Below are 22,317 nucleotides of genomic sequence, written 5' to 3' on the forward strand. Positions count from 1 at the left end.
TCTAATAGACTTTTCTCCTCCTCTACCCCGCAGCTTGGTCAGGTCATGCATTTTCTTTAACTTGAGCTCTAGGAATCCTTTTCTGACCTCTCTTCTTGCCCACCTTCTCTCTTTCCCTTTTTGCCAGGGCTTGCGTCATTGTTTGGTAATTATCTGTGTGAGTCTATCTTCCCCACTGGGCTGTGAGCCCCTGCTCTGTATTCTGGTCCCCAGCCCCACCCAGGCCAAATGGTAGCAGCTCAATTACCATTTCTTCAATGAAGACGTGTTTCAGAAGCCTTGCATTTTCCTGATCCATCTCTCATTGCCACTAATGACTAATGCTCCAGTTTTTATTTCTCTTTCCTTCCATGATTCATTTCTGTCTGTTAGTTCATAATCTTTAGACCAACATTGAAATATATTTAAGGAGCTCGTTTTAAAAAACTGTACTACAGCGAAGTCTTTGTTATTTTGTGATTTTAAACCGACTTTCAAATAGCTGATCATTTTACAATGGTATATTGCTATTGCTTGAAACCATAAATTGCCTCAAATATTGAAACAGATTTTGTATAATCACTAAATATCCTGTACCTAATGTAGTACCAAGACCTGGCATGCAGGTAGAAAATTTCTTTCCTTTTTAAAAGCTAAATACAAATTTGCGTTGTACCAAGGAATTGTTTTTTCAGGCCCTGGACATAGGAATATTGCAGTGAAAGACTTAAAAGAGAGTGAGGAGATCTTGTCAATTACTTGTTATGTACTTCATGTCTAAACCTGAGTAGGTTTTGACAATGAGTTCTATCCAAATCAGTATTTTAATCTCTATGTTACAAGGTTAAAGATGTATCTGAATTCTTTCTTACTCAGAAAATCCTTTGGGAAATAGCTGAATTGTGAATCTGGGTTCATGTGATCCATTTAAGACTGTTCTTAAACTTGTCCGTGGAGGTGCTTTCAAGGTTGGAGGTAGTAGGGATTTGGGTGATGTGTATGAGAGTATGAAGGTAGTTCAACTTCTTTGAAAGCTCATGCTTTTTCCCCTGAAAAATGCGTTTGATTTTACTTCCTTTTTTTTTTTTTTTGATATCTAATATAACGTAAAAGAATGTTTAAAATTATTTGTCAGTGAGCTAAATTGACCTTTGAGAGGACTTGTTAACAAACACCCTAGATCAGAGAAGCACTGCTCTGTAGGGTGATGTCCCAAATGATCTCCCTTTGAGTCCTGGGACATGTTCGTCACTTTTCAATATTTTTATTTCATTTGTGTTGGATTTGTCTGCTACACAAGTCTAAGTGCCTCATCAGCATCCAGTTCACAACCATAGGAATAATTATGCAATAGACGCTTGTTAAAACAAAAAACGTTTTAATGGTTATGGTGGCGTGGCCTCATCACAGTTTAATGGGGGCCTTCTGGGATCCTCCATTGTATGGCTTCCTTCGTTTTGGGTGGGTGATCAGAGTGGATTACAGCCTCCCTGCCACTGGGCAAGAGCATTTTTCAGGATTTGTGTGGTTTTCTCTGAGCGCACTTTCCCCCTCCCTGTAGCTTTATGCTATTTCCAGTATCATCTACTTGTTTTTAAAGCCTCATGGGTGTTGTGGGCAATTACTAGGATCCTTCCATCTTGGTTTTTATCCAGTTTATTCCTATGGGGATATAAAAGTATGTCAGAAACAGTAGAATGTACAAATCATTAGCTTTTTTATTACGAATTGTGGTTAAGCAGTATGTGAACCAAAGAGTAGTTGAACTACAATGGCGCTTCGAGCTCTGCCTTAGTCACGGCTCTTCCTGCTTTACTTCCCCAAAACTAGAAAAGGCCTCTCTACGTGGGTTTTCTTCCCCGCCATTATTTTGCCTGGTTCCTTATATTGGTGTCCAAAGGCGAAAAGGTTTTGAAATGACTTCCTTAACTTTTTAACCCCAACTATAAATCCAGTCTTTGCAGCTTTAGACATGTGTGAAGGGTATAAAGCTTAGGAGAATTGTTGAGACTGTAGATTGCAATAACAGTTGATGTGGTCCAACCACTGCTGGAAATGAGTGGGGAGCAATTACACAGGTCCAACTACACAGGTCACTGAGAAGCTTCTACAGGAGAAGCCCAGGCTGGACTTTCAATTGCTCTTTTAATTGATAGATCACAAAAACTACAAGTATACCTTGAATGTTTTATTTTTGCTTAAGAAAAGAAAGATGGACAGCTGTGTTGTTTTTGATGTAGAAGCAAAACCTTTTCTCTGAGTTTTGGTTGACTTTGAGTTTGGGTTGACCGATGGGAGTTGTCAGGGGAGTTCTGAGCTGCCATCCTCGCCATACACCATACCCAAAATGCAAGGTCTACACTTTCTAATTTCAGTTTCCTTAAATGTAGTGCTTGTGAAACAATTGGAATGCAGAATCCCACTGTGTTTCTAAACTGGAGGCCCTCCGCCAATCTTCTAGTGTTTCACCCACATTAATTCAACAGTAGTCTTTTTTTAGTGGAGCCACCCTCATGAAGTGTTTCTTCATTATCAGAGAATCAACAGCTCTCTCCCAACACACACATGCTCACATTTCATCAATTTTCTTAACATGTACTTAATTTATATATATTACAGTATCAAGTCTAACTTTCCATAAACGAGTTTGAGAATAAAACCAAATGTCTCAGATGATGTGAGGAGAAGAGCAAAGACGTACGAGAGGAGGACCTAATAGCCTTGAGTGTTCAAAGTCTCTTGGGAAGTATGGTTTAAAACTTCTACGTTATTCAGCCCAGTGGGTGAAAAGAGCTTCTACTATGAATGCCTATTTTGTGTAAGGTAGTAGAGAGATGGGAACGAAGATGCTGTTCATGCTCTCAAGTACAATTGTGTGGAACAAATAAAAATAATGACAATTATTATTTTTTTAAATGAAGTGATTTAAAACAAAGTTGAGGGGTTCACGGAGGCTTATACTGGAGGTCAGAGGGGTCAGATTAGAAAGAGCCAGGGTACCTGAGAAAGTTTGAGGCTTCACCTGGGCCTTTAAGAATTGTTGATTTTTTTTTTTTTTATTGTGGGAAAATATACATAATATAAAATATATCATTAAGTGTCCAATTCAGTGCTATTAGCTATTGAATCACAATGTTATGCAACCATCACCACTATCCATTTCCAGAATTTTTTTTTAATCATCCCAAATAGAAACTGTACTCATTAAACAATAACTCTCCATTCCTCCCTCCCCCTAGCCCTTGGTAATCTCTATTCTGTTTTCTCTCTGTATGAATTTGCCTATTCTAGGTACTTCATATAAGTGGGATCATACAGTATTTATCCTTTTGTGTCTGGCTTATTTCACTTAGCATTATGTTTTCAAAGTTCATCCATGTTGTACCATGTGTCAGAATTTCATTCCTTTATATAGCTGAATAATATTCCATTGTATGTATATGCCACATTTTGTTTATCCATTCATCTGCTGATGGACACTTGAGTTGTTTCCACCTTTTGGCTATTGTGAATAATGCTGCTATTAAGATGGGTGTACAAGTATCTGTTTGCATCCCTGCTTTCAATTCTTCTGGGTTATGGTTGAATTTTATACTAGTCAAATGTTGTTGAGGGTATGTTGGCGTTTATCTTGAACTATTGTTAAAATCTTGCATTGTTAACTGTTTATAAGTGCCCCTTTCCTCCCTTATTTATGCTTTTTGAGAGCAAGGACTGTCTTCGAGGACTTCTGCTTGTTCAGCACTTGTCAAGGCACCTGGGATAAATATTTGCTGAATAGTTCCTGGAGTTCCTAGCCTAGAGCCATCATCGCTATAGCAGTTGGTTCCCAGAATGGTGGGTTTTGCCAACTATCATTTTTTTTTTTTTTTTTGCTCGTTAATTAACGTGTGTTCAGGGAACAGAAAACAACTCTTAATATTAGCCTTAGCCAAACATAATTAGGGAAGTACATTTTCTAATGCAAAGAGTCCTGAAGTAGATAAAACCCAATTCAACAAACATTTGTTGAGAATTTGCTATGTACCAGAAACATTTCAAAATGTGTAATTTCAGAGCAATTTCAAAGCTCAGCAGGAATACCTTATTGGTATTGAATTTTAAATATAATAAAAGTAGGTGTGTGTATACATGTATATATTTTAGCATGAATCTCTAGTCTTTTTTTATTGTGAGAACATGATAACAACATTAAAGATAGTTTGGAAAAAAAGAATAAATAATACCCACAGTCCCACTCTAATATAAGCTCTATTTTCATTTTATAGTGTGAGTTTGAGGGTTGAACTTATAAATAATTTATTTTGAAAGTAAAACCCTCAATGCATCTGGTGGTAATTCTTTTAAAAATTTATATTTTAAAACTCTAGGAGTAAAGCATAAACTAATGATCTCAAATTTGGAGGCTCCATTTTTGGAGGTATCTGTAATAGTTTTAATGGACGAATTAAGCCACTCCCTTTTCTTAGTGGAGCAGCAGAATTGTCATCTCTTTTGGGGATAGGTCAGTGGACTGTTGACATCTGTTATAGGGGCTGGGTGTTTAGGAACCAGTCTTTCCTTCAATGTTTTATATGTTCAAGGATTGAAGGGAATGTTTTCTGACTATGCTAAGGGAAAAAGTACATGTAGGATCCTTAGTCTGAGGACTCTTAGACCTTGGAGTAGGTAGAGGAGGGAAGAGCTAGAGGTAGACCACTATTGAGCATCAGTCCGAGCCAAATGGGAGATGGACTGGGCATGTTGGAGGGATTTAGTGAGGACGGGTGATCGTGACCTGGGATGGTTAGGGAACAACCGGGCTTTCCGCACGACAAGGAGGTAAATGGATGGACTTAGTGTGTCCTGTGGACACGTTCAGAAAGATGGGGGTAGCAAGAAGTGAAGAATGTTTGCAGGATCCTTAACCAGCCAGCCTAAGGGTCTGTCTGAGTGGAGAGGCAGGTTGGGTCCAGAGGAAACAGCTAGAAATTAATCTCATGAAAGTGCTTCGTAAGCTGTATGTGATGTCAGTGTTAGCTGCTGCTGCCTCTGTTAGGGTTTTTGAGGCCGGGAGTGGAGTTTTTGAAAAGGTGGTGTTTTAGGCTGATGGAACCGTGTTGTGAGGTGGGGTGAGCCGTGGCTGGAGGCGTGGAGCTCTTTTAGGAGAGGATGTTATCTCTCTGTGAGGTAGTAAATGGTTAGTCTGGGGTGGGGCACCAGGAGTGGAAAGGCATACAAGGATGTGTGGCAGAGGCTCTGAAGGAAAGATGGCTGAGATTTGCTGCCAAGGAGAGAGAAGTCAGGCAGGAACCCATTTGGGAAATGATGGAACCATTCACGTCCATAGGAAGTGAGTAAGTCGGGACTGATTGGAGGGGTGATAAGAGGTTCTGTTTTTAGAATAATTGTGTCTAATATTTACCATGTGTTTTCTGTGTGCCCAAGCATGGTTCTGAGTGCTTTACGTAACAGCCTTTGAAATCAGTGCTGTTACTGTTCCTACTTCACAGATGGGGAAACTGAGGCAGAATTGATTAGTAAGTTACCTAAGGATTACACACTTAGTAACTGGCAGAGCCAGGATGCAAATCTAGACAGTCTTAACACAAAAACCAAGCTCTTACCTGGTATGCTTTCCTGCTTCACTATAATAACTAGCATTTATTAAAAACTGCCCAGTCCTGTGTTAAGCTCCATGCATATATTTACCGCATTTGATTCCCGTAAGAACTCTATGAGCTGAGGACATTTTTATCATCTTTTTCCAGATATGGAAACTTGGACACAGAGAGGTTGAATGGCCTGCCTTAGGTCACACAGCTAGGCCTTGCCTACATTAGCATGATAGGTCTCTGGAAGTCAGCAATATTTATTGAACTGGATTGTAGTATCTACATATGCCCTTAAGATCCACTCATGAGAAAAGTGAATTGATTGAAGTATATTGCAATATAAATTCTTTAAGCATTTTTGGATTTACTATCAACATCACTTACATTCCCTTGGAACTACTTTTTTTTTAAAGGGGGATAAATAATTGAACTAATAGTGTCTTCATTTATTGCTGTGCCCATTTTGATTATTTAATGCTCTGTATGACTTGGAAAATAATCCCAGCCACTTCGTTTCCGTATCCTGGTTGCTCCATTTAGATGCTGAGCCTCGTGGGCACAGATAGTCTTGCTCAATAGCACTTCTCAAGTTGTTGGTGCTTAATAACCTTTGATGATTATAATTGACTTTGTCATTATCTTCCGCAAATCAAGGCTGCCGAGCGTCCTCTGATCTTAGGGTGTACATCGCGTGACATCATGGAGCCACAATCGATGTCGTGGTTGAAAGGCACCTGGATGAAATATTTGTCTGGATAACAAACTAGAATTGAGACGGATCATCTATATACACCTGCAGGGGACAATTTCAGCCCTTCTTTAGAGCACCTTTGGGCTTGTCCCTCTCCACAGACTGTCTTCCTTCTGTCTTCAAATGTCAACAGGTCTCCTGTTTTCTTTAACTTTAACCCTGTTTGACTACAGATCTATTTTTCTGCCTTCTCCCGCCATAGCTCTCCAAGGAGAGGTCTACATGAGCAGCCTTTAATCTTGGAGCAAACAGAAATTTCCACTCAACTGAAATTGTACTCTTGGATTTCCTGTGGTCTCTGTCTAACCAAATTCGGGGACTTTTGCTCATTCCCTTTGATGTTGCTCAGCCTTTGCCCTAAGACCCACCCACCATCTTTTGAAACCTTCAAATGTGTTGCTTCCTTCCCTCTGAGGCTTCTCTCCTTCCTTTCTGGTGTGTGTTTGTTTTTTTAAATCTCTCTATTCTCTTTCCTATACCTTCTTGACTGGCAGAGCCCTCCAAGATTGGTACTTGGTCTGTTCCTCCTTTTTTCCACAAGTCCTTTTTCCCTTGATTATCTGATCCTATCTTTTAACTTCACACATTATCCCTCTGCCTCTACCATCTGAATTTCAGGGCATCAGGTGAGAAGTCCATCTACCGCCCAGGTAGCATCTGGGAGCAGGTCTCTTGCCTCTCCTGCCCCAGCCCCTTTCTGACCACGTGTCCATCTCCCCACCCCAGCCATCCTGAATTTGTGGAGGGTTTCTTAGTATGGCTTATTCTTGCTGCCTTTGCCTCCCACCTGGCTTGGATGGCTTTTGCTCTTCCTTCAGAACTCAGGTCAGTTCTTGTCTCCAACCTTGTATGTGTGTACAGGGGGCACAAATTGGATGCACACGAGCCATTTCCCCCATGATCTTGCACAACGGATTGATTGAAATCCCCCCAAGGGAGATCTGTTATCCTGTTGCCCCAGCCCACCTCACCCAGAGACCTTTTCTTCTGTCTCCCTCACCCAGGTCATCCGTGAGTCAACCTTTTGTATTTTTCACTGCGCTATAACCATTAATGTGTTCTTCCTTTGACAGTATATCCCATCTTCCTCTTTAGTCTCAAATCCTTACTGTAGGTTCTTACCGCTTCTGCCTGCCTGAGGTCCACGGCTTTTCACTGATCTCCTTGAATCTAGTTATCTCTGGTATCTCACTGTGCATGTCGTTTTGCTACTGAAAAGCCTACAGTGTCTCTACATGTTCTACATGGTCTCGATGATATATATCTATGGTACATGTCTGTCTTCTCTTTTGCCTCTTCGGATACTCTGAAGGTCCAGCCCACCTCTTAATTTTTCTTTAGCTTAAAAGCTAAATCTTATAGCTAGGTTTCACTTATTCTGACACTTAAGCATCATGTTTTTTAAGCTTTGGAGTGTGTGTAAGGGCCACATGTCACATCTACATGGAGTTTTCCCTGGCACCTAGCACAATGCTTTTGCAGATCATAATTAATGAACAGATGTTTGCATTCATGCAACAGATGCATGAATGAATGGGCTGTTGTGAATTTTCTTCGGTTCAAGTTTCATATTCAGAGTCTAAAGTTTGCATCTTTAAACTAGTTTCTTTTCTAGGAAACCTATCTAGGCATTAGGTTGATCAGGCTGTAACCCAACATATGCCGTGAAATATCTCGTAGTCTGATCATTGAAGTGGGCTTTTCATTTTCTGCCTTATTGTTTGAAACTTATAAATAGTTCTCCTTTGGATGAACATCACCATATAAGGAGAATTGCCTAGAAATAACTGAATTCACAAAACTTTAAGAAAAAACCAAGCTATGTCATGGTCGTGTACATTTTACCAAAACAGGGAGAGGCCAATAAATTTTTTTATAGTGTGAGATTCTGTTTTTGTTGTTTCTAAGCCGGGTGTCAGCATGTCAGTATCATTGCGATGGCCCATATTCAGAATGGGAACTTGACCCAACTGTATGTTTAACCCAGAGAAGGCCATGGCATCCAGCAAGTCTTGGTTTGCATTCCAAGTGTGACCCTCAGGATTAATTGAGAGTTGCAGAAAATAATTTTCTAGACGAGCTGAAGAAACTTTAAACAGAACTTTTTCAAACCATAAATAGGGCAGTTTTGTCCTATTTTTATTGTAGAGTACACAGAAGATGGAAATCAATATTGGAAGAAATGTTTTATTTCGCCAAGGAAAAAGATCATACTCAACACGATTCTCATTTTTCTTGGCAGGCTCTTCTCAACCATCTGTGAGTCCAGGGGAACTGTCTCCACCATCCATCCATCCAGCAAAATCAGAGTTAATCGTCAGTGTTGGTGACGAGATTAGGCTGTTATGCACCGATCCAGGATTTGTCAAATGGACTTTTGAGACCTTGGGTCAACTGAGTGAGAATACACGCAAAGAATGGGTCACAGAGAAAGCAGAGGCCACAAACACAGGCAATTACACATGCACCAATGAAGGCGGCTTAAGCAGTTCCATTTATGTGTTTGTTAGAGGTAAATGCTTGGATTTCTTTGATGCTATGCTTTAGAAAACTTAATATCCTGTTCTTAATTATGGATGACATATAGATGGCTGAGCCACAGATAAAATATTACTGGCTGGGTCTAGAAAGCCTAAAACAAATTTTTCTTTGTTAGTTTCCCCCATCTTTTTATACATGGGGACTTTGGGTACAACTCGAGCAGAAGGTCTGCAAGGCTGCAATTCTGTTCCTAATAAGATTACAATATGGTGAGCCCATTTGTCCTGGTGCTCTGAGTAAGCCCTGAGAATAAATTAGCCCCTTTGGGATAGCTGCATTTTAATGCCTTGAGATCCCAGATACTCCTACTTAGTAAAAACACTTTAGGGAACTAAAGGCCTCTAAAGGCCTAAAGAGACCCACACTTCAAAAGAACTGACCCACTTTTAGGGAGTAAGTTCCAGAAAAATAACTCAGTCAGCTAAGCACTCCATGACCTTCCTAGGTTCTTAATAGATGTCAGTTGATTCATTTAAAAAATTGTGGCCTCTCAGAAACAAAAGGAAAATATGACAGTTGGATTTCTATACTTCATTTCCTATGATGAATTCAGTGACTCATCTGTGTTTGTGTTTTTAATATCCTTGTCAAGAGGAGGTTTGCTGGGGAGTTGGGAGTATCTTTTTGTTGATGTGAAAACTGAAGTACTTAAAGTTTAAGAGACCTATCTAGGTTATAGGAGGAGAAGTGGAGGCCCAGTTCTACTCCTCATTTTGTACCTGGACTGGGGCTGTCATTGAAACAGGTCTGAGTAGGAGGCCTCATCCATGTTATTGTGGAAGAATAACAAATAAATTTATCCCAAACTGTAGATCTGAGCAGTTGTGACATTTGAATAAGATCACCTGCTCTGTCTTCCTTACTTAATTTTTGTTAGGGAGACAGAATTGTCCAAATTCCAGCTCTATCAAGGGTTAATAAAGTTGACTCACATTTTGGCCGTAAAGAAGGTTGCCCTAAAATTGACTCTGCCTCTCCTTAGTTTATCTGGTGTCCTTTCCTAGGTGGGTAGCTGAAAAGAAATATACATAGATAAGCCACAGCTTATTGTTGAGCCAGCATGTGTGCTGTTCTTTGACATTCAAGAAGGCACTCTGTCATTTCCAGTTGGTAATCAAGTACCATTCTGCTTGTTAATAGGTTGGGTAGACAACTGAATAAATGGGGTAAACTGCTGAATTAGCCATATCAGTCTCACAAGCTCATGAATTTTCTTTAGAGGGGAAGTCATCATCAGTAACAGAACTGTACTTAATTATTACTGATTTAAGATGTTTGGGTACTTATGTAATCTGTGTTACAGCAATGAAGGAATTGGGGCCTTATTGTAGGAGCTAGACTCAAGCAACTGAGAAAGAGTAGATGGAAAACTAACCAACTAGGGCCTCAGACCATAGCTCAACCATCGTGAGGTAACTGATTCACAGAATAAATTAGTAAGGCTGGGAGATGTGCATAATTCATTTTGGGAAACTCTTTTTCAAAATTGGTCAAAATTAAATGATAAGTATATTTCAATTATGTCAAATTGGTTTTTGTGGAACAGCTGATTTCCAGGTGGAAAGGACAATTAAAAAACATTTAAATGTAATCTGTTGACTCAACCATATACCTGTGTTATCTTTACGCAGTACAGGTGGCAGCATATTGCGTATATGGAATGAGGTTTATCTTGGCTTATATGAGGTCCCAGTCTGCCTGTGTCTTTTCCTGGTCCACGGCTGGTGTCCAGCATCATTATTAATAGTACTCCCTTTTACTCACAAGCGTCCTGGTTTGGACAATAAACTATTTTCCACAACATTTCTGAGACCTATAAGCTCCCCTGTGCATATGAATTTATTTGATTTCCAGAAGTTACATTTATGCATATCTTTCAAGGAATATGAATAGAGTGAGGCCCACATGTTATTGGTACTGGGTCGCCTGCTGATAGTTTCCTAGATTCTGTTCAGAAGCTGAGAGATCCTGGAGACAGGGAACTCTGGAAAAGGACCCACACAGAGGGGTCAGAGGATTTCCTGACCCTACTAGGTATCATTTGACTGGCTTCTTCTTGGCTCATGCTACTTGGAGTATTACCTGTTGTAGAAAAGAGTAATGATTGTAATAAAAAAATTCTCAGAGTTTTAAGAGCTCAAATTGTGGTGTCAATCAGACCTGGGACTGAGTTCCGCCCAGCCACTTCTGGGCCACGTCACTTCAGGAGAGTCACTTTTTTAAGACTTCAGTTTCTTCATCTATAAAATGACTATAATGATAGTGCCCATCACATAGGGGTGTTCTGAGGATTAAATGAGATAGATAAAGTGTGTAATGGTCCAAGCTTAGTGCTTGACACATGGAAAATGTTTGATAAATGTTAACTCTTACTCGTTAGTGTTATTTGGGTAATTTCTACTTTTGCTCGCAAAGAGGAAAGTCAGCAGCCATTTGAGCCGTTGGGGGTTGTTGTTATGAAAGGAAGCATTTTAGATCTTTTAAAAATGTTTTCAGTACCTGTGACCAACCATTCAAACGACTAATTTTTGATATGCTGTAGATCCTGCACAGCTTTTCCTCATTGACCTTCCCTTGTATGGGAAAGAAGAGAACGATACGCTGGTCCGCTGTCCTCTGACAGACCCAGAGGTGACCAATTACGTCCTCACGGGGTGCGAGGGGAAGCCTCTTCCCAAGGACTTGACGTTTGTCGCCGATCCCAAGGCCGGCATCACCATCAGAAACGTGAAGCGCGAGTATCACCGGCTGTGCATGCACTGCTCCGCGGACAGGAATGGCAAGTCAGTGCTGTCGAAGAAGTTCACCCTGAAAGTGAGGGCAGGTACGGGCCCTTTCGTGCTTTCTTCTGGGAGCCGGAGCATCCGTTGATCTCAAGCGGGCTTCTCTCTTCTCATTGGTCCGTCTAAGTATAGTCAGTCAGGCAGCTGGCTCTCCATCAATTCTCCCAGCTTCCACATAATGTCAGCTGCGTGTGAATTCTTTATTTCACAGTCCCAACCCCACGTGACCGTTCCATGACTGCCTCCAGCTAGGTGTGTCTACCGCAGATTGGCATTTAGGCCGTACTGGGGACAGTTGTTAAACCTACTGACTTCAGGACACCCCAAGTTTCGTAATTGCACTGTGTTCCTTCCAAGAGAGGCCCACTGGGCAGCTTTAGTTATACTGTTTGAAAAGATTAGCATACAGATGATTCATTCCTTGATTTACTATTGATATATGAATTGACTTTCTCCTCAGCTGTTTAATTTTAATGCATTCTCAAACTGTTTACAATCTGAAGAGAAAAGTACCAACTGACTATGGACTTTGCTATTGTGGCATTATGTAGAGTATTGTGGTAGCTGAAAATATCTAGATTTTGTATCTCAGAGACCATCTAATTCAACACCAGTTGGCATTCAGCTATTGAGTAGTTTTTATTAAAGCTTTTGAAAAAGTATGCTCATTGGAATTAAGGAAAGTTTGATTATTTAAAACCTGGGATTTTCAGAAACAAGCAAGATACTATTTTTACAGCACGTGGGAAAGATGCCTATTTGATTAAAAGAACATAATTAGTTGTAGGTCACATCCTCATGAAACCATCAAGGTTGTTTGAGGCAAAGATGAAATCTGCTTCCCTGTGCTGGGACTTCTTGAAAAAGCATTATCATCTCAAGTAGACATTCCTATCTTTTTCACTCAGTGTTAATGAATTTACTTGAAGGATGCATGATTTAATTGCTGATGTCTTCAGATATGCAAGTAATACAGATCAGTTAGTGCCATACTTTATATTTTATTGAAACGATGACAAAATAAGTTGTGCACATTTGAGGAAAGATCGTTAAGTTAAAATGTCATGCTATAATAGAATACATTATTTGAGGGCGACATTTCTTTTTTTTCTAGCCATCAGAGCTGTGCCCGTTGTGTCTGTGTCCAAAACAAGCTATCTTCTTAGGGAAGGGGAAGAGTTTACAGTGATGTGCTTGATAAAAGATGTATCTAGTTCTGTGGACTCGATGTGGATAAGGGAAAACAGCCGGGTGAGTGAATTTCCTTCATTTTTCTCAAAATATCATTCTCTTTATGTGCGAGATTTTAAGGTTTTTCTTTCAAAGAGTCTTAATTATCCTGGGGATGGCTCAGCTGGTGTCTCTCTCTGAGGTGAAACTGTCTGGGAATGTGTTGAGATGCATATTTTCCCCTTTCCTAACGCCATATGTAGATGTGTACGTTCACTATTAGTAACAAATAAATGTCATTTTGTAAATTTATTTTGAGAAAATCAAAGAGAACCTCAGACTTATGTTATTACTTCATGTTCTTTCTTTGAATGACTTTAGTAGGGAAATTTTTTAAAAAACTAATGGTTAACTGCATAAATATCTTGATTTTTAAAACTCTTATCGAAACTATTCAGGCCAGATTACTTAAAATATGGGGAAGAGTTGCCAATTTTTTCCTTCCATGTTTAAAAAGAATAATGGTCTCAAGATAATAATCAGGAAGCTCTTTCCTCCCCCACAAAGTGGCCTATCCATTTGAGAGACAGGTTTCTTTTTATATGGATCTAATTTCCTCCTTTGAGGCTGGTTACCTGAGATCAGGTTGCTAATGGTTTTCTATTTGTTTTAGTCCCTATTAATAAAATGGTTATCTTTAATCTGAAACATTTAGACACGTTTAGGTTCTCATTCATTTAACAAATGCGTATTGAATGTCTACTATACGTCAGACACCATGTTAGGCATATCTTAAAATTAAATAAATTTTAGCCGGTTGTATTTGAAGGCTTTTTTTCCCTCTCTACATACTCATATTAATAGCAAGGACTTTAAAATTTTAAAGCCTAATATTTTGCTTTAAAATTCCCATTCACTGAGTTTTCAGTAAATTTTGTTTGAATAATCTTGGCCATCTAGCTAATTAGTTCTCACGGTGGTTTTTCTTCAGTACACGTGTATGCGTTATATTGGAAAAACAAAATACCGTATTTCCCTCCCCCTCCTCTTCCTCTCCTTCCTCCTTATGCTCTGTATTCAACATTGGCAATTTCATGCTTGTTTAAAGAATTTTTTGCTGAACAAGTAACCATGGTGATTAGCATTATGCAAAGCATTATGGTGATATTCCTGGAGACCCCGTGATGGATGGTACCTTGCTAAAGGAAGCCTCCCATTGACTAGGAGAACGGATTGTTCTTAGACTTGTTCTTTCAAACCAGTGGCTCAGACAAACAAGTTTTGGTTTTCATAACATATAATTTAATAAAAACAATAGCTTATGTATGGATTTTTGACTAACCTTATAGAACACAATCCTATATTAATTGGCTTTCTATAATCCTTGATTTCAGATGAGAGAACAATTTAGACTGTGTATGTATTTGAGCCCCTGTATAACTTGAAAATTAGCCTTTTTGAGATAAGAAATTAAATTGCCCTAGGCAGTTTTGTTCTGAACCCTTTTTCCCGGGAGCCCTGCATGCCATTCCCTATTAATCCACTGGCGCTGGTAGATAAGCCTTCAGTGTTGGGAGCTCTTTGGGGAAATCCCAGTGTGCACCTCCAAGGGTTAAGGAAAACCAAATCACGTGCAAACAATATGTCATGTGTGACTTGCAGATGGGACTCGTGGCTCTATGCCAAGGTTCATCCATGAATCTTTTATTGATATCTTTTGGCTTAATTTGGAATATTTAGCACTGTTAGCACTATCAAATTATTTTAAAAATCCATAGTATTTGATTCTGACTGTTTAGAATAAGTTTGACTCACAATGAAATTTAGGATAAAATGACTATTTTAGAGTTGTTGAAATTGTTTATTTTAAAATGTAAGAGAGTCTTGGAGTTTATTCAACACTTGTGAATCTTGGTTAGCTTTTCTAATGCTTCTAAACCCTTGTATTTTCACTTGCTTTTAATTATGATCTTTGACAATATCTTAAATTATGGTCTTTGGGTCTGGGTGTCGATATTACATCACTTATAACCAAGCTCTTCCTTCTGGCACTGACATATTCATTGTTCCTGTGTAGCTCCCTATTGTAGTCTCTTAGGCTCCTGTGAGAACTAGAAGGAAGATACTGTACATCTAGAATATGGTATGTTACCTGTCCGTTGTCACTCTGCCTTAGCAGAGGAGAAGCCTGTGACGTGATTCCCTGGGAGAGGCCAGAGAAAATGTCACTTCACCTTGCTGTTGCATCTTCTTAACAATTGATCTTATGCAGTGAAATGGCAGATTTCTGCCAATTATTGAAAGAATCTCTTAGGAGGGAGTATCTTCAAATCCATATAGTGTTCCAAACTGGAAGGGCCTTCCTTTAAAGACCTTTGTGCCCTTGTCCCCTTTTAGAAACAGAAGCTGAGACTAGTGGTATCCTTGACTTGCCCGAGATCTCACAGTTAGTTAACAAAGCAGGTTTCTCTTCTTTTTATTTCAAAACATTCAACTTTGGCAGTCAGCTTTTTATGTGTGCTTATTTTAAAGTAAAAAAAAAAAAAAAAAATTCCAAAAATATAATAAAAAAAGAAATGGATATAATTCCACCATTGTCTATAGCAGTGCTATGCGATAGAAATATAATGTGAGCCTCCTATGTAATTTAAAATTTTCTAGTAGGCACGTGACAAAGTAAAAAAAGAAATTGATTTTAATATATTTTTTAACCCAATATATTCAAAATATTTTATCATGTAATTAACATAAAAATCATTAATGGTATATTTTACATTATTCTTTTCATATTAAGTCTTCAAAATCTGGGATATATTTTATATTTACAACACAACTCAGTTTGGACTACCACATTTCAAGTGCTCAGTAGTCACATGGTTAGTTCTTATAAATGCTATATTGCCTGTGTTTATTTTTTCATATTTCTTTTCTTTCTGCCCCCATGCACATGTGTTATCACATGGTTGCAGTTTTAAGGTACACTCAGTTTATGCTTTTTAAGTAATATAAACATTTTTCTTATTTTCTGATATTCCTAATTTTGATACCTGGTGCACATTTAGGTCATCTCCAAGTTTTCACTACAGTAAATGTCTTGGAGTTTTTTTTTTTTTTCTTGAGCATTTTATTTATTTTTTTTAATTGAGGTAACATTAGTTTATAACATTATATAAATTTCAGGTGTACATCTTTATATTTTGATTTTAGTGTAGACTACATCATGTTCACCACCCAAAGACTAAGACTAATTACCATCCATCACTGTACACATGTGCCCTATTACCCCTTTTGCCCTCCTCCCTCCCCCCCTTCCCCTTTGGTAACCATCAATCTAATCTCTGTATCTATGTGTTTGTTTGTTGTTGTTGTTGTTATCTTCCACATATGAGTGAAATCATATGATATTTGACTTGCTCTGTTTGGCTTATTTGGATTAGCATAATACCCTCAGGGTCCATCCGTATTGTTGCAGATAGCAAGATTTCATCTTTTTTATGGTTGAGTAGTATTCCATTATGTGTATATACCACATCTTCTTTATCGATTCATCCATTGATGGAACTTAGGTTGTTTCCAAGTCTTGGCTGTTGTGAATAATGCTGCAATGACATAGGGGTGCAAATATCTTTTAGGGTTGGTGTTTTCGTGTTCTTTGGATAAATACCCAGAAGTGGAATAGCTGGATCATATGGTAGTTATATTCTTAATTTTTTGAGGAATCTCCATACATAGGCAGGAGCTTTTGTTTTTTGTTGAGTTAATTTCCTTGAGGTAAATTTGCTGGAGTTGATCAGGGGTGTGAACATATTGCCAAGTTGCTTTCCAGAAGGACTGTTCTGATTTACAGTGCTGTCAGAATGGTCTAATGCTAATAGGTTCACCATAGCCAGGCCAACAAATCACCCTTGATCTCATTCCATGTCAATATCAGCTCCTGTTTACTTTCTTTTTTTAGCTGTATTTTTTTCCATTGTAATAGGAATGTGTTCACATTACAGCAAGTTTGGAAGATGCAGAAGGCTATATGCCACTTCCTTTAATCTTTTCAGAGAGTGGCTCTAGTTTATATTATGGTTTTTTCCGTGATGTTTTCCATGCCAGAAATCTGTCCGTATCTTGTCTGCAGAAAAGTAGTAAGAGTAGGATGGTGATATCATAAGAGTAAATTTGCAACCTTTTCTCTTCAGCTCATGCTTAAATAATTTGGGGCTGGGTCTTATATGTCTTATATACTTTGAAACTCCCCTTAATAGTTGCCAAAATTTTGCGGGGTAAGAACTGTGGGATGAATTTCTAAGTTAGTTTTAGACATCGTGATTCTATTTTTATTCATGAGTTAATAAAATAGAACGTGATTGTTATTAGTAATGTGTTTTCTTTCAATCACTAGGATATAGAATAGAAAAAATAATAACAGGAAATATTGATATTGTAACTTTGACTCTTGTAAAATGTCAGTATTCTGTAACATTTCTTATAGTAACTTTTAAAATTTGGCACTGTTAAAAAAATATTTAGCACTGTAGAGAATTTGTAATTATGTATGCTATGGTTATTAAGAAATGAATTTTCATGTTTTTTCCAATCATTAATAATGACTATCTTTCAATCTAATTGTGTAATATGAAGTGTTCCAGTGATAGACTTGTCATGATGCTTTATTATTCTTACTTAAGTAGTCTGTAATGAATGCTAATATGGAGAAGTTAATTGCTGCTATTTTTAATTTATCTAGGAAAGATCCTGAATATAAATTTTATGGTAATCTTTGATTTTTTTTTTCCTCCCCTTCTGAAACCAGCAGACTAAAGCACAGGTAAAGAGTAATAGCTGGCATCAGGGTGACTTCAACTTTCTACGTCAGGAAAGGCTGACCATCAGCTCAGCAAGAGTTAACGATTCTGGAGTGTTCATGTGTTACGCCAATAATACTTTTGGATCAGCAAATGTCACAACAACCTTGGAAGTAGTAGGTAAATATCTCTGTGGGAATGTATAAATTACTGGCAGTAGTGAAAGAAGAAATTACTAGATGGTTTCCTTTTTATGTTAATGGAATGTTGAACAGATTCTTAGAAATTTTATCACTGAATGAATGAATGAATGAATAAATGAATGAAAATCATCATCACCTCTTCCAACTTACTGCACAAAAGCAAATTCTACCAGTTTAATAGAGGGAAGTGGGAAGCTGTAACTGAAGTTGTTTAAACATGTCATTCTTTGCTACTCACCCTCCCCTCCCCACCAAACAAACAAAATGTAAGTTGAGCTTTTTCAAAAGTTCTCGTCCTTGCTGAATGACTTGGGTTTGGAAATGGATGTAGACTTTTTTCTATGGAGGAGTGCAAGTGCTTAGAGCCTAAAGTATTTCTCTGAATTGTTTGGTGAGGCTTCTCGGCCTTTTGGTTTAGCATTTTACCACTCATGGGCTGTAGTTCATTTGTAGCAGGAAAGGCTGAAGTGGGCTTCTCCTCTCTATCATGCCCCTCACCTCACCCTATCCTCCAACCTTAGGTCATAGCATAAACCTTCCGAAGGAGGTCCACTAGGGTGTGGGTCATGGGTCCTACCGAGCATAAACTGGAACATGGTAGCCTCTGCCCCAACCCTATCATATCTGGCATACACAATTGCTTTAGCCATTCTTCCCTACTCTAGAAATCTCACTAAATATTTATTTTCCAAGCAACTACCTCACAAGAGCAGAGTCTAGTGAAGTACTTGATGTTTTTGATATACTGGAAAAAATAATTTTTAAGTTACTTGATTTACACATTTTTTTGTCTTTTGAGTATTGTTTGAATTTAATCTATTTTCCTGTCTTTTTAATGCAACCATATTCTTAGTGCTTGACTTTGACTAAGTACTGGCAGGGTGATGAAATTCTTCATCATGAGCAATATTAAAATGATGTGATATTTGTTTTCATTTTTCTCCTTTCCCCCATATTTCTTTAATAATTAATGTATAAATGTTAGAAGTCTGTGATTTATCCCACAATAATCTCATATAATTTTGGCATTTCTGCCCATGTTGTAATGGAAAGTATCTCAGCAGACTAAACATGGAGAAGACACTTTACTTGCAATTATAGAGTCAGCACACAGAAAGAGTACCACTTTGTCCCTGAACGTGATTGTGAACCATTTATTAATTTGAATAGAAGGCTGTGCTTTTAAAATATTAAACTCCATAAGTGCTAATTTGCTAAGTTGATTAGGGAGCATGTTGATATATCAGCTTCAGCTCCAGAAAGCAATTAGTAAGGATGTTTTGAGCATATTGTTGTATGTAATCAGATTTTTAAAATCCATTCATCAATTTCCAAGAATATAACTGTATAACTGGAAAGACTTGTGGCCATGAAACCTGAATCTGGTTTTGTATTGTTTCAGGAGTGGGTTGGGATGGGACAAGAAGAGGAAAAGACAAAGACAAAAGTAATTTCTTTAGGGGCTGGGAGAAGGATTTGGATACAACGTGGAGTGGTGGAGAGCACAAAGCTTTGGATTGGCCCTGACCTGATGTGGAGTTGGGCCCTGCCACTTGACTTTCAAATGCACCCTATTTTAACTCTGCCTGCATTTTCTCTTCTGAGAAACATAACCTCTGACTCCCAAGGCTGTGGAAAGGAAAAAAGGCAATAGATTTTATAGAAGTGCCTGGCGTAGTGTTTGTACTGGATTAAATGTTCATGCATCATCAATTTCTTAATGCAGAAGTCCTTGAAAAAATCATACTTTGTTATAACAACCCAGATGGAGTTCTTTGATTCTGGTAGTTCTTACACTTCATGAATTTGAAGCTGTATTCCACTACAGGACATAAAACTGTATTGAGAAAACTAGACTGTAGAAAACTCAGGAAGAACTTAAGATAAGTATTTTATATATGGTGATTGAGAGAGAAATAATCTCAGTGTAAATATTTCAGTATTTTATGTTGTGAGGTATCTTTGAATTTATGACCTTGAGAACCTGAAAATTTAATGCAGCATTCTGATGAAACATTTATTCCCTCAAAATTAATCTAAATTAGCTTAAAAACAGCAGAGGGTATCATTTATGACTCAGATATTACAAAGTAGTGGTTTCCATCTCTAATTTTCATTTGGGTGATTTTTCATTCTCGCCTGAAAACTCCTTTTCCACTGGCACAAAAGACAGTTGGACTCAATGTGTTATTCTGAATCTATAGGAAACTAAAGGGCAGTAGATACTATAATGACAACTCATGTGGGGCTTCAATATATTTAACCAAATAGCGCCAAAGATAATGAATGATAATTTTAAATTTTATAATTCATTTTTAAATTTTGAAAAATAAATAAAAGAATAAAAATTCTTCTGTAATCTCACTAACCTTGATATAACCATTTTTAAGGTTATCTTTTTGTATGCAGCAGGGTTTTAATTACACACACATCCACACACTCGCTCTCTCTAACTGAAAGTATATAGAGACTCTAGGCTATGCTGTAGTATGGAGAGGCCAGCCTTGGCTGCTCACACACCTGTATTCAAATCTAGGCTCTGTCATTGGGTAGTTAGCCATGTGGCTTTCCAGAACTTGATTTTTTAATCTATAAATTAGGAGTTATAAGTTTTCTCTTTCAATATTGTTACAAGGTTAAATATTTGTCATAATTATTAAATGAAATGTATGCTAAAGTACTTAGGGAAGTTCTTGGTACATAGTAAGCATTCTATAAAATAATATTGGCAATTATTTTATTACATTCTTTTTCAAGCTCTTATATTATTATATAACCTTTTCTAAGGGCTGCTTTATTTAGCCAGTTCTGTTTTCTCATTTTAAAAATAATTATAACTAGTGTAAATAGCACTTTTTTTTTGCATGGATCGATCCACTGAGAACAGTTCTCAAATGGAAATTACAGGGTTAAATTGAAGAACAGATCATTTAAAAAAGTCTACATTGCTAAATGCTTTCTAAAAGAGCTGTGCCAATTTACAGTGTCACTCAGTGTGCTACTTTTACCACACTTGCAAAACTATCAAGTTTATTTCAAATTAGTTTTGCTATTGTTTTTACATAGGATGGATATACTTTATTTTTTTATTTATTTTTTTGCTGAGGAAGATTTGTCCTGAGCTAACATCCACTGCCAATCTTCCTCTTTTTATATGCGAGCCACCACCACAGCATGGCCACTGACAGACAAGTGGTGTAGGTCTGCGCCCAGGAACCAAACCCAGGCCACTGAAGTGGAGCGTGCCGAACTTAACTACTAGGCCACCGAGGCTGGCCTTATTTTTTTTGACAGCTGTATTGAAGTTTTGCTATTTTTAATAACTGAAAAGTGATGCCTTATTTTAATTACTGGTTTAAATATTTTTTCTTGTATATTTTCATGGTCTCTTTTTCCTGTTACCTTAGCTAATTTTACTATGTAGACATTTAAAAATGTTTATATATTCAGATTTGTCTTTTATGATTTTTTTCTTCTGTTGCTTCTAAAAAGCCTAGAAAATTGTCCCCTCTGTAGAAGTTTGGTAGAAGTCAATTCTGTTGTTAAAAATATAGTTTAATTGTTAAAATGCTATCTTTGATTCATCTGTCATAGACGATGTGTTGAGAAGATTTAAGTTTTTCTTCAATTACTAAAAGACATTTTTTCAGCATTTTTATTGAACATTAGGATACTCTTTCTCTTCCTGATTTATGACACTTTCTTGTCGCACAGACAATCATAATGGTTCTGGGTATTGGCTAACTGTTTAGTCCAAATACTTTTTAACCTAATAAACATTGAGACTCGAAGTTCTGGAAGACTTATAAGATGGCGATAGATCCTTAAGAGAGTTGCTTAAGAGACTGAGGTAGGAGAATAAACATTCCAAGTGTGTGTCCTTTCTCACTTTATGACAGTGATTCTACAAGAGCAAAATAAAATGTAAAATGGGCAGTTAACATTCTCTTACTTGCTATTGTCAATTAATACTGGAAACCTGTCAGTTATCTTTGTAATCCAAAAATGAAGTTGTGTTTTTTGTCGGGTAGTTGTGAATAACAGTTTCTTTCTGTTTGACTCTGTTATGATTAGATAAAGGATTCATTAATGTCTTCCCTGTGATGAATACTACGGTATTTGTAAATGATGGAGAGAATGTAGATCTGATTGTTGAATACGAAGCGTACCCCAAGCCTGAACACCAGCAGTGGATATATATGAACAGGACCTCCACTGATAAGTGGGAAGATTATCCCAAGTCTGAGAATGAAAGTAATATCAGGTAAGAAGAGGGCCTGGCACTGGGCATTACATGTTGTCCCCCCTCTTGCACTTGGCTTGCCAGAGCCTGTTTGTATGACCTGTAAATGTGTGAGAGGATGCTTGCTATAGAAGGACACGTAAGGCTGCTTCCTGGATCTTCATCCCAGTATTTCACTTTGCCGTGTGATTAACGCACACATAAGTCTGTGCCTCAGTTTTCTCATTTGTAAAATGGGGGTAGTTGTTTCCCAGAGTTCT

At 37.8% G+C, this 22,317-nt stretch overlaps 1 protein-coding gene across 4 annotated transcripts in view; it reads left to right on the forward strand.

Moving 5' to 3' along the window:
- The window catches only part of KIT (KIT proto-oncogene, receptor tyrosine kinase), a 77,495-nt gene that overhangs the window by 25,155 nt on the left and 30,023 nt on the right, over positions 1 to 22,317 (forward strand). For 2 of the 4 annotated variants that reach the window (XM_058547095.1, XM_058547098.1), the window contains exons 2-6: positions 8,567 to 8,836; positions 11,408 to 11,689; positions 12,763 to 12,899; positions 17,620 to 17,791; positions 21,889 to 22,078. In XM_058547095.1, coding sequence (XP_058403078.1) covers positions 8,567 to 8,836; positions 11,408 to 11,689; positions 12,763 to 12,899; positions 17,620 to 17,791; positions 21,889 to 22,078 — 1,051 coding nt within the window. The remainder of the gene's footprint in view (positions 1 to 8,566; positions 8,837 to 11,407; positions 11,690 to 12,762; positions 12,900 to 17,619; positions 17,792 to 21,888; positions 22,079 to 22,317) is intronic. The other 2 variants (XM_058547096.1, XM_058547099.1) reach the window with 1 other exon arrangement.

This window comes from Diceros bicornis, chromosome 8 (assembly GCF_020826845.1).
Source record: "Diceros bicornis minor isolate mBicDic1 chromosome 8, mDicBic1.mat.cur, whole genome shotgun sequence".
Lineage (NCBI taxonomy): Eukaryota > Metazoa > Chordata > Mammalia > Perissodactyla > Rhinocerotidae > Diceros > Diceros bicornis.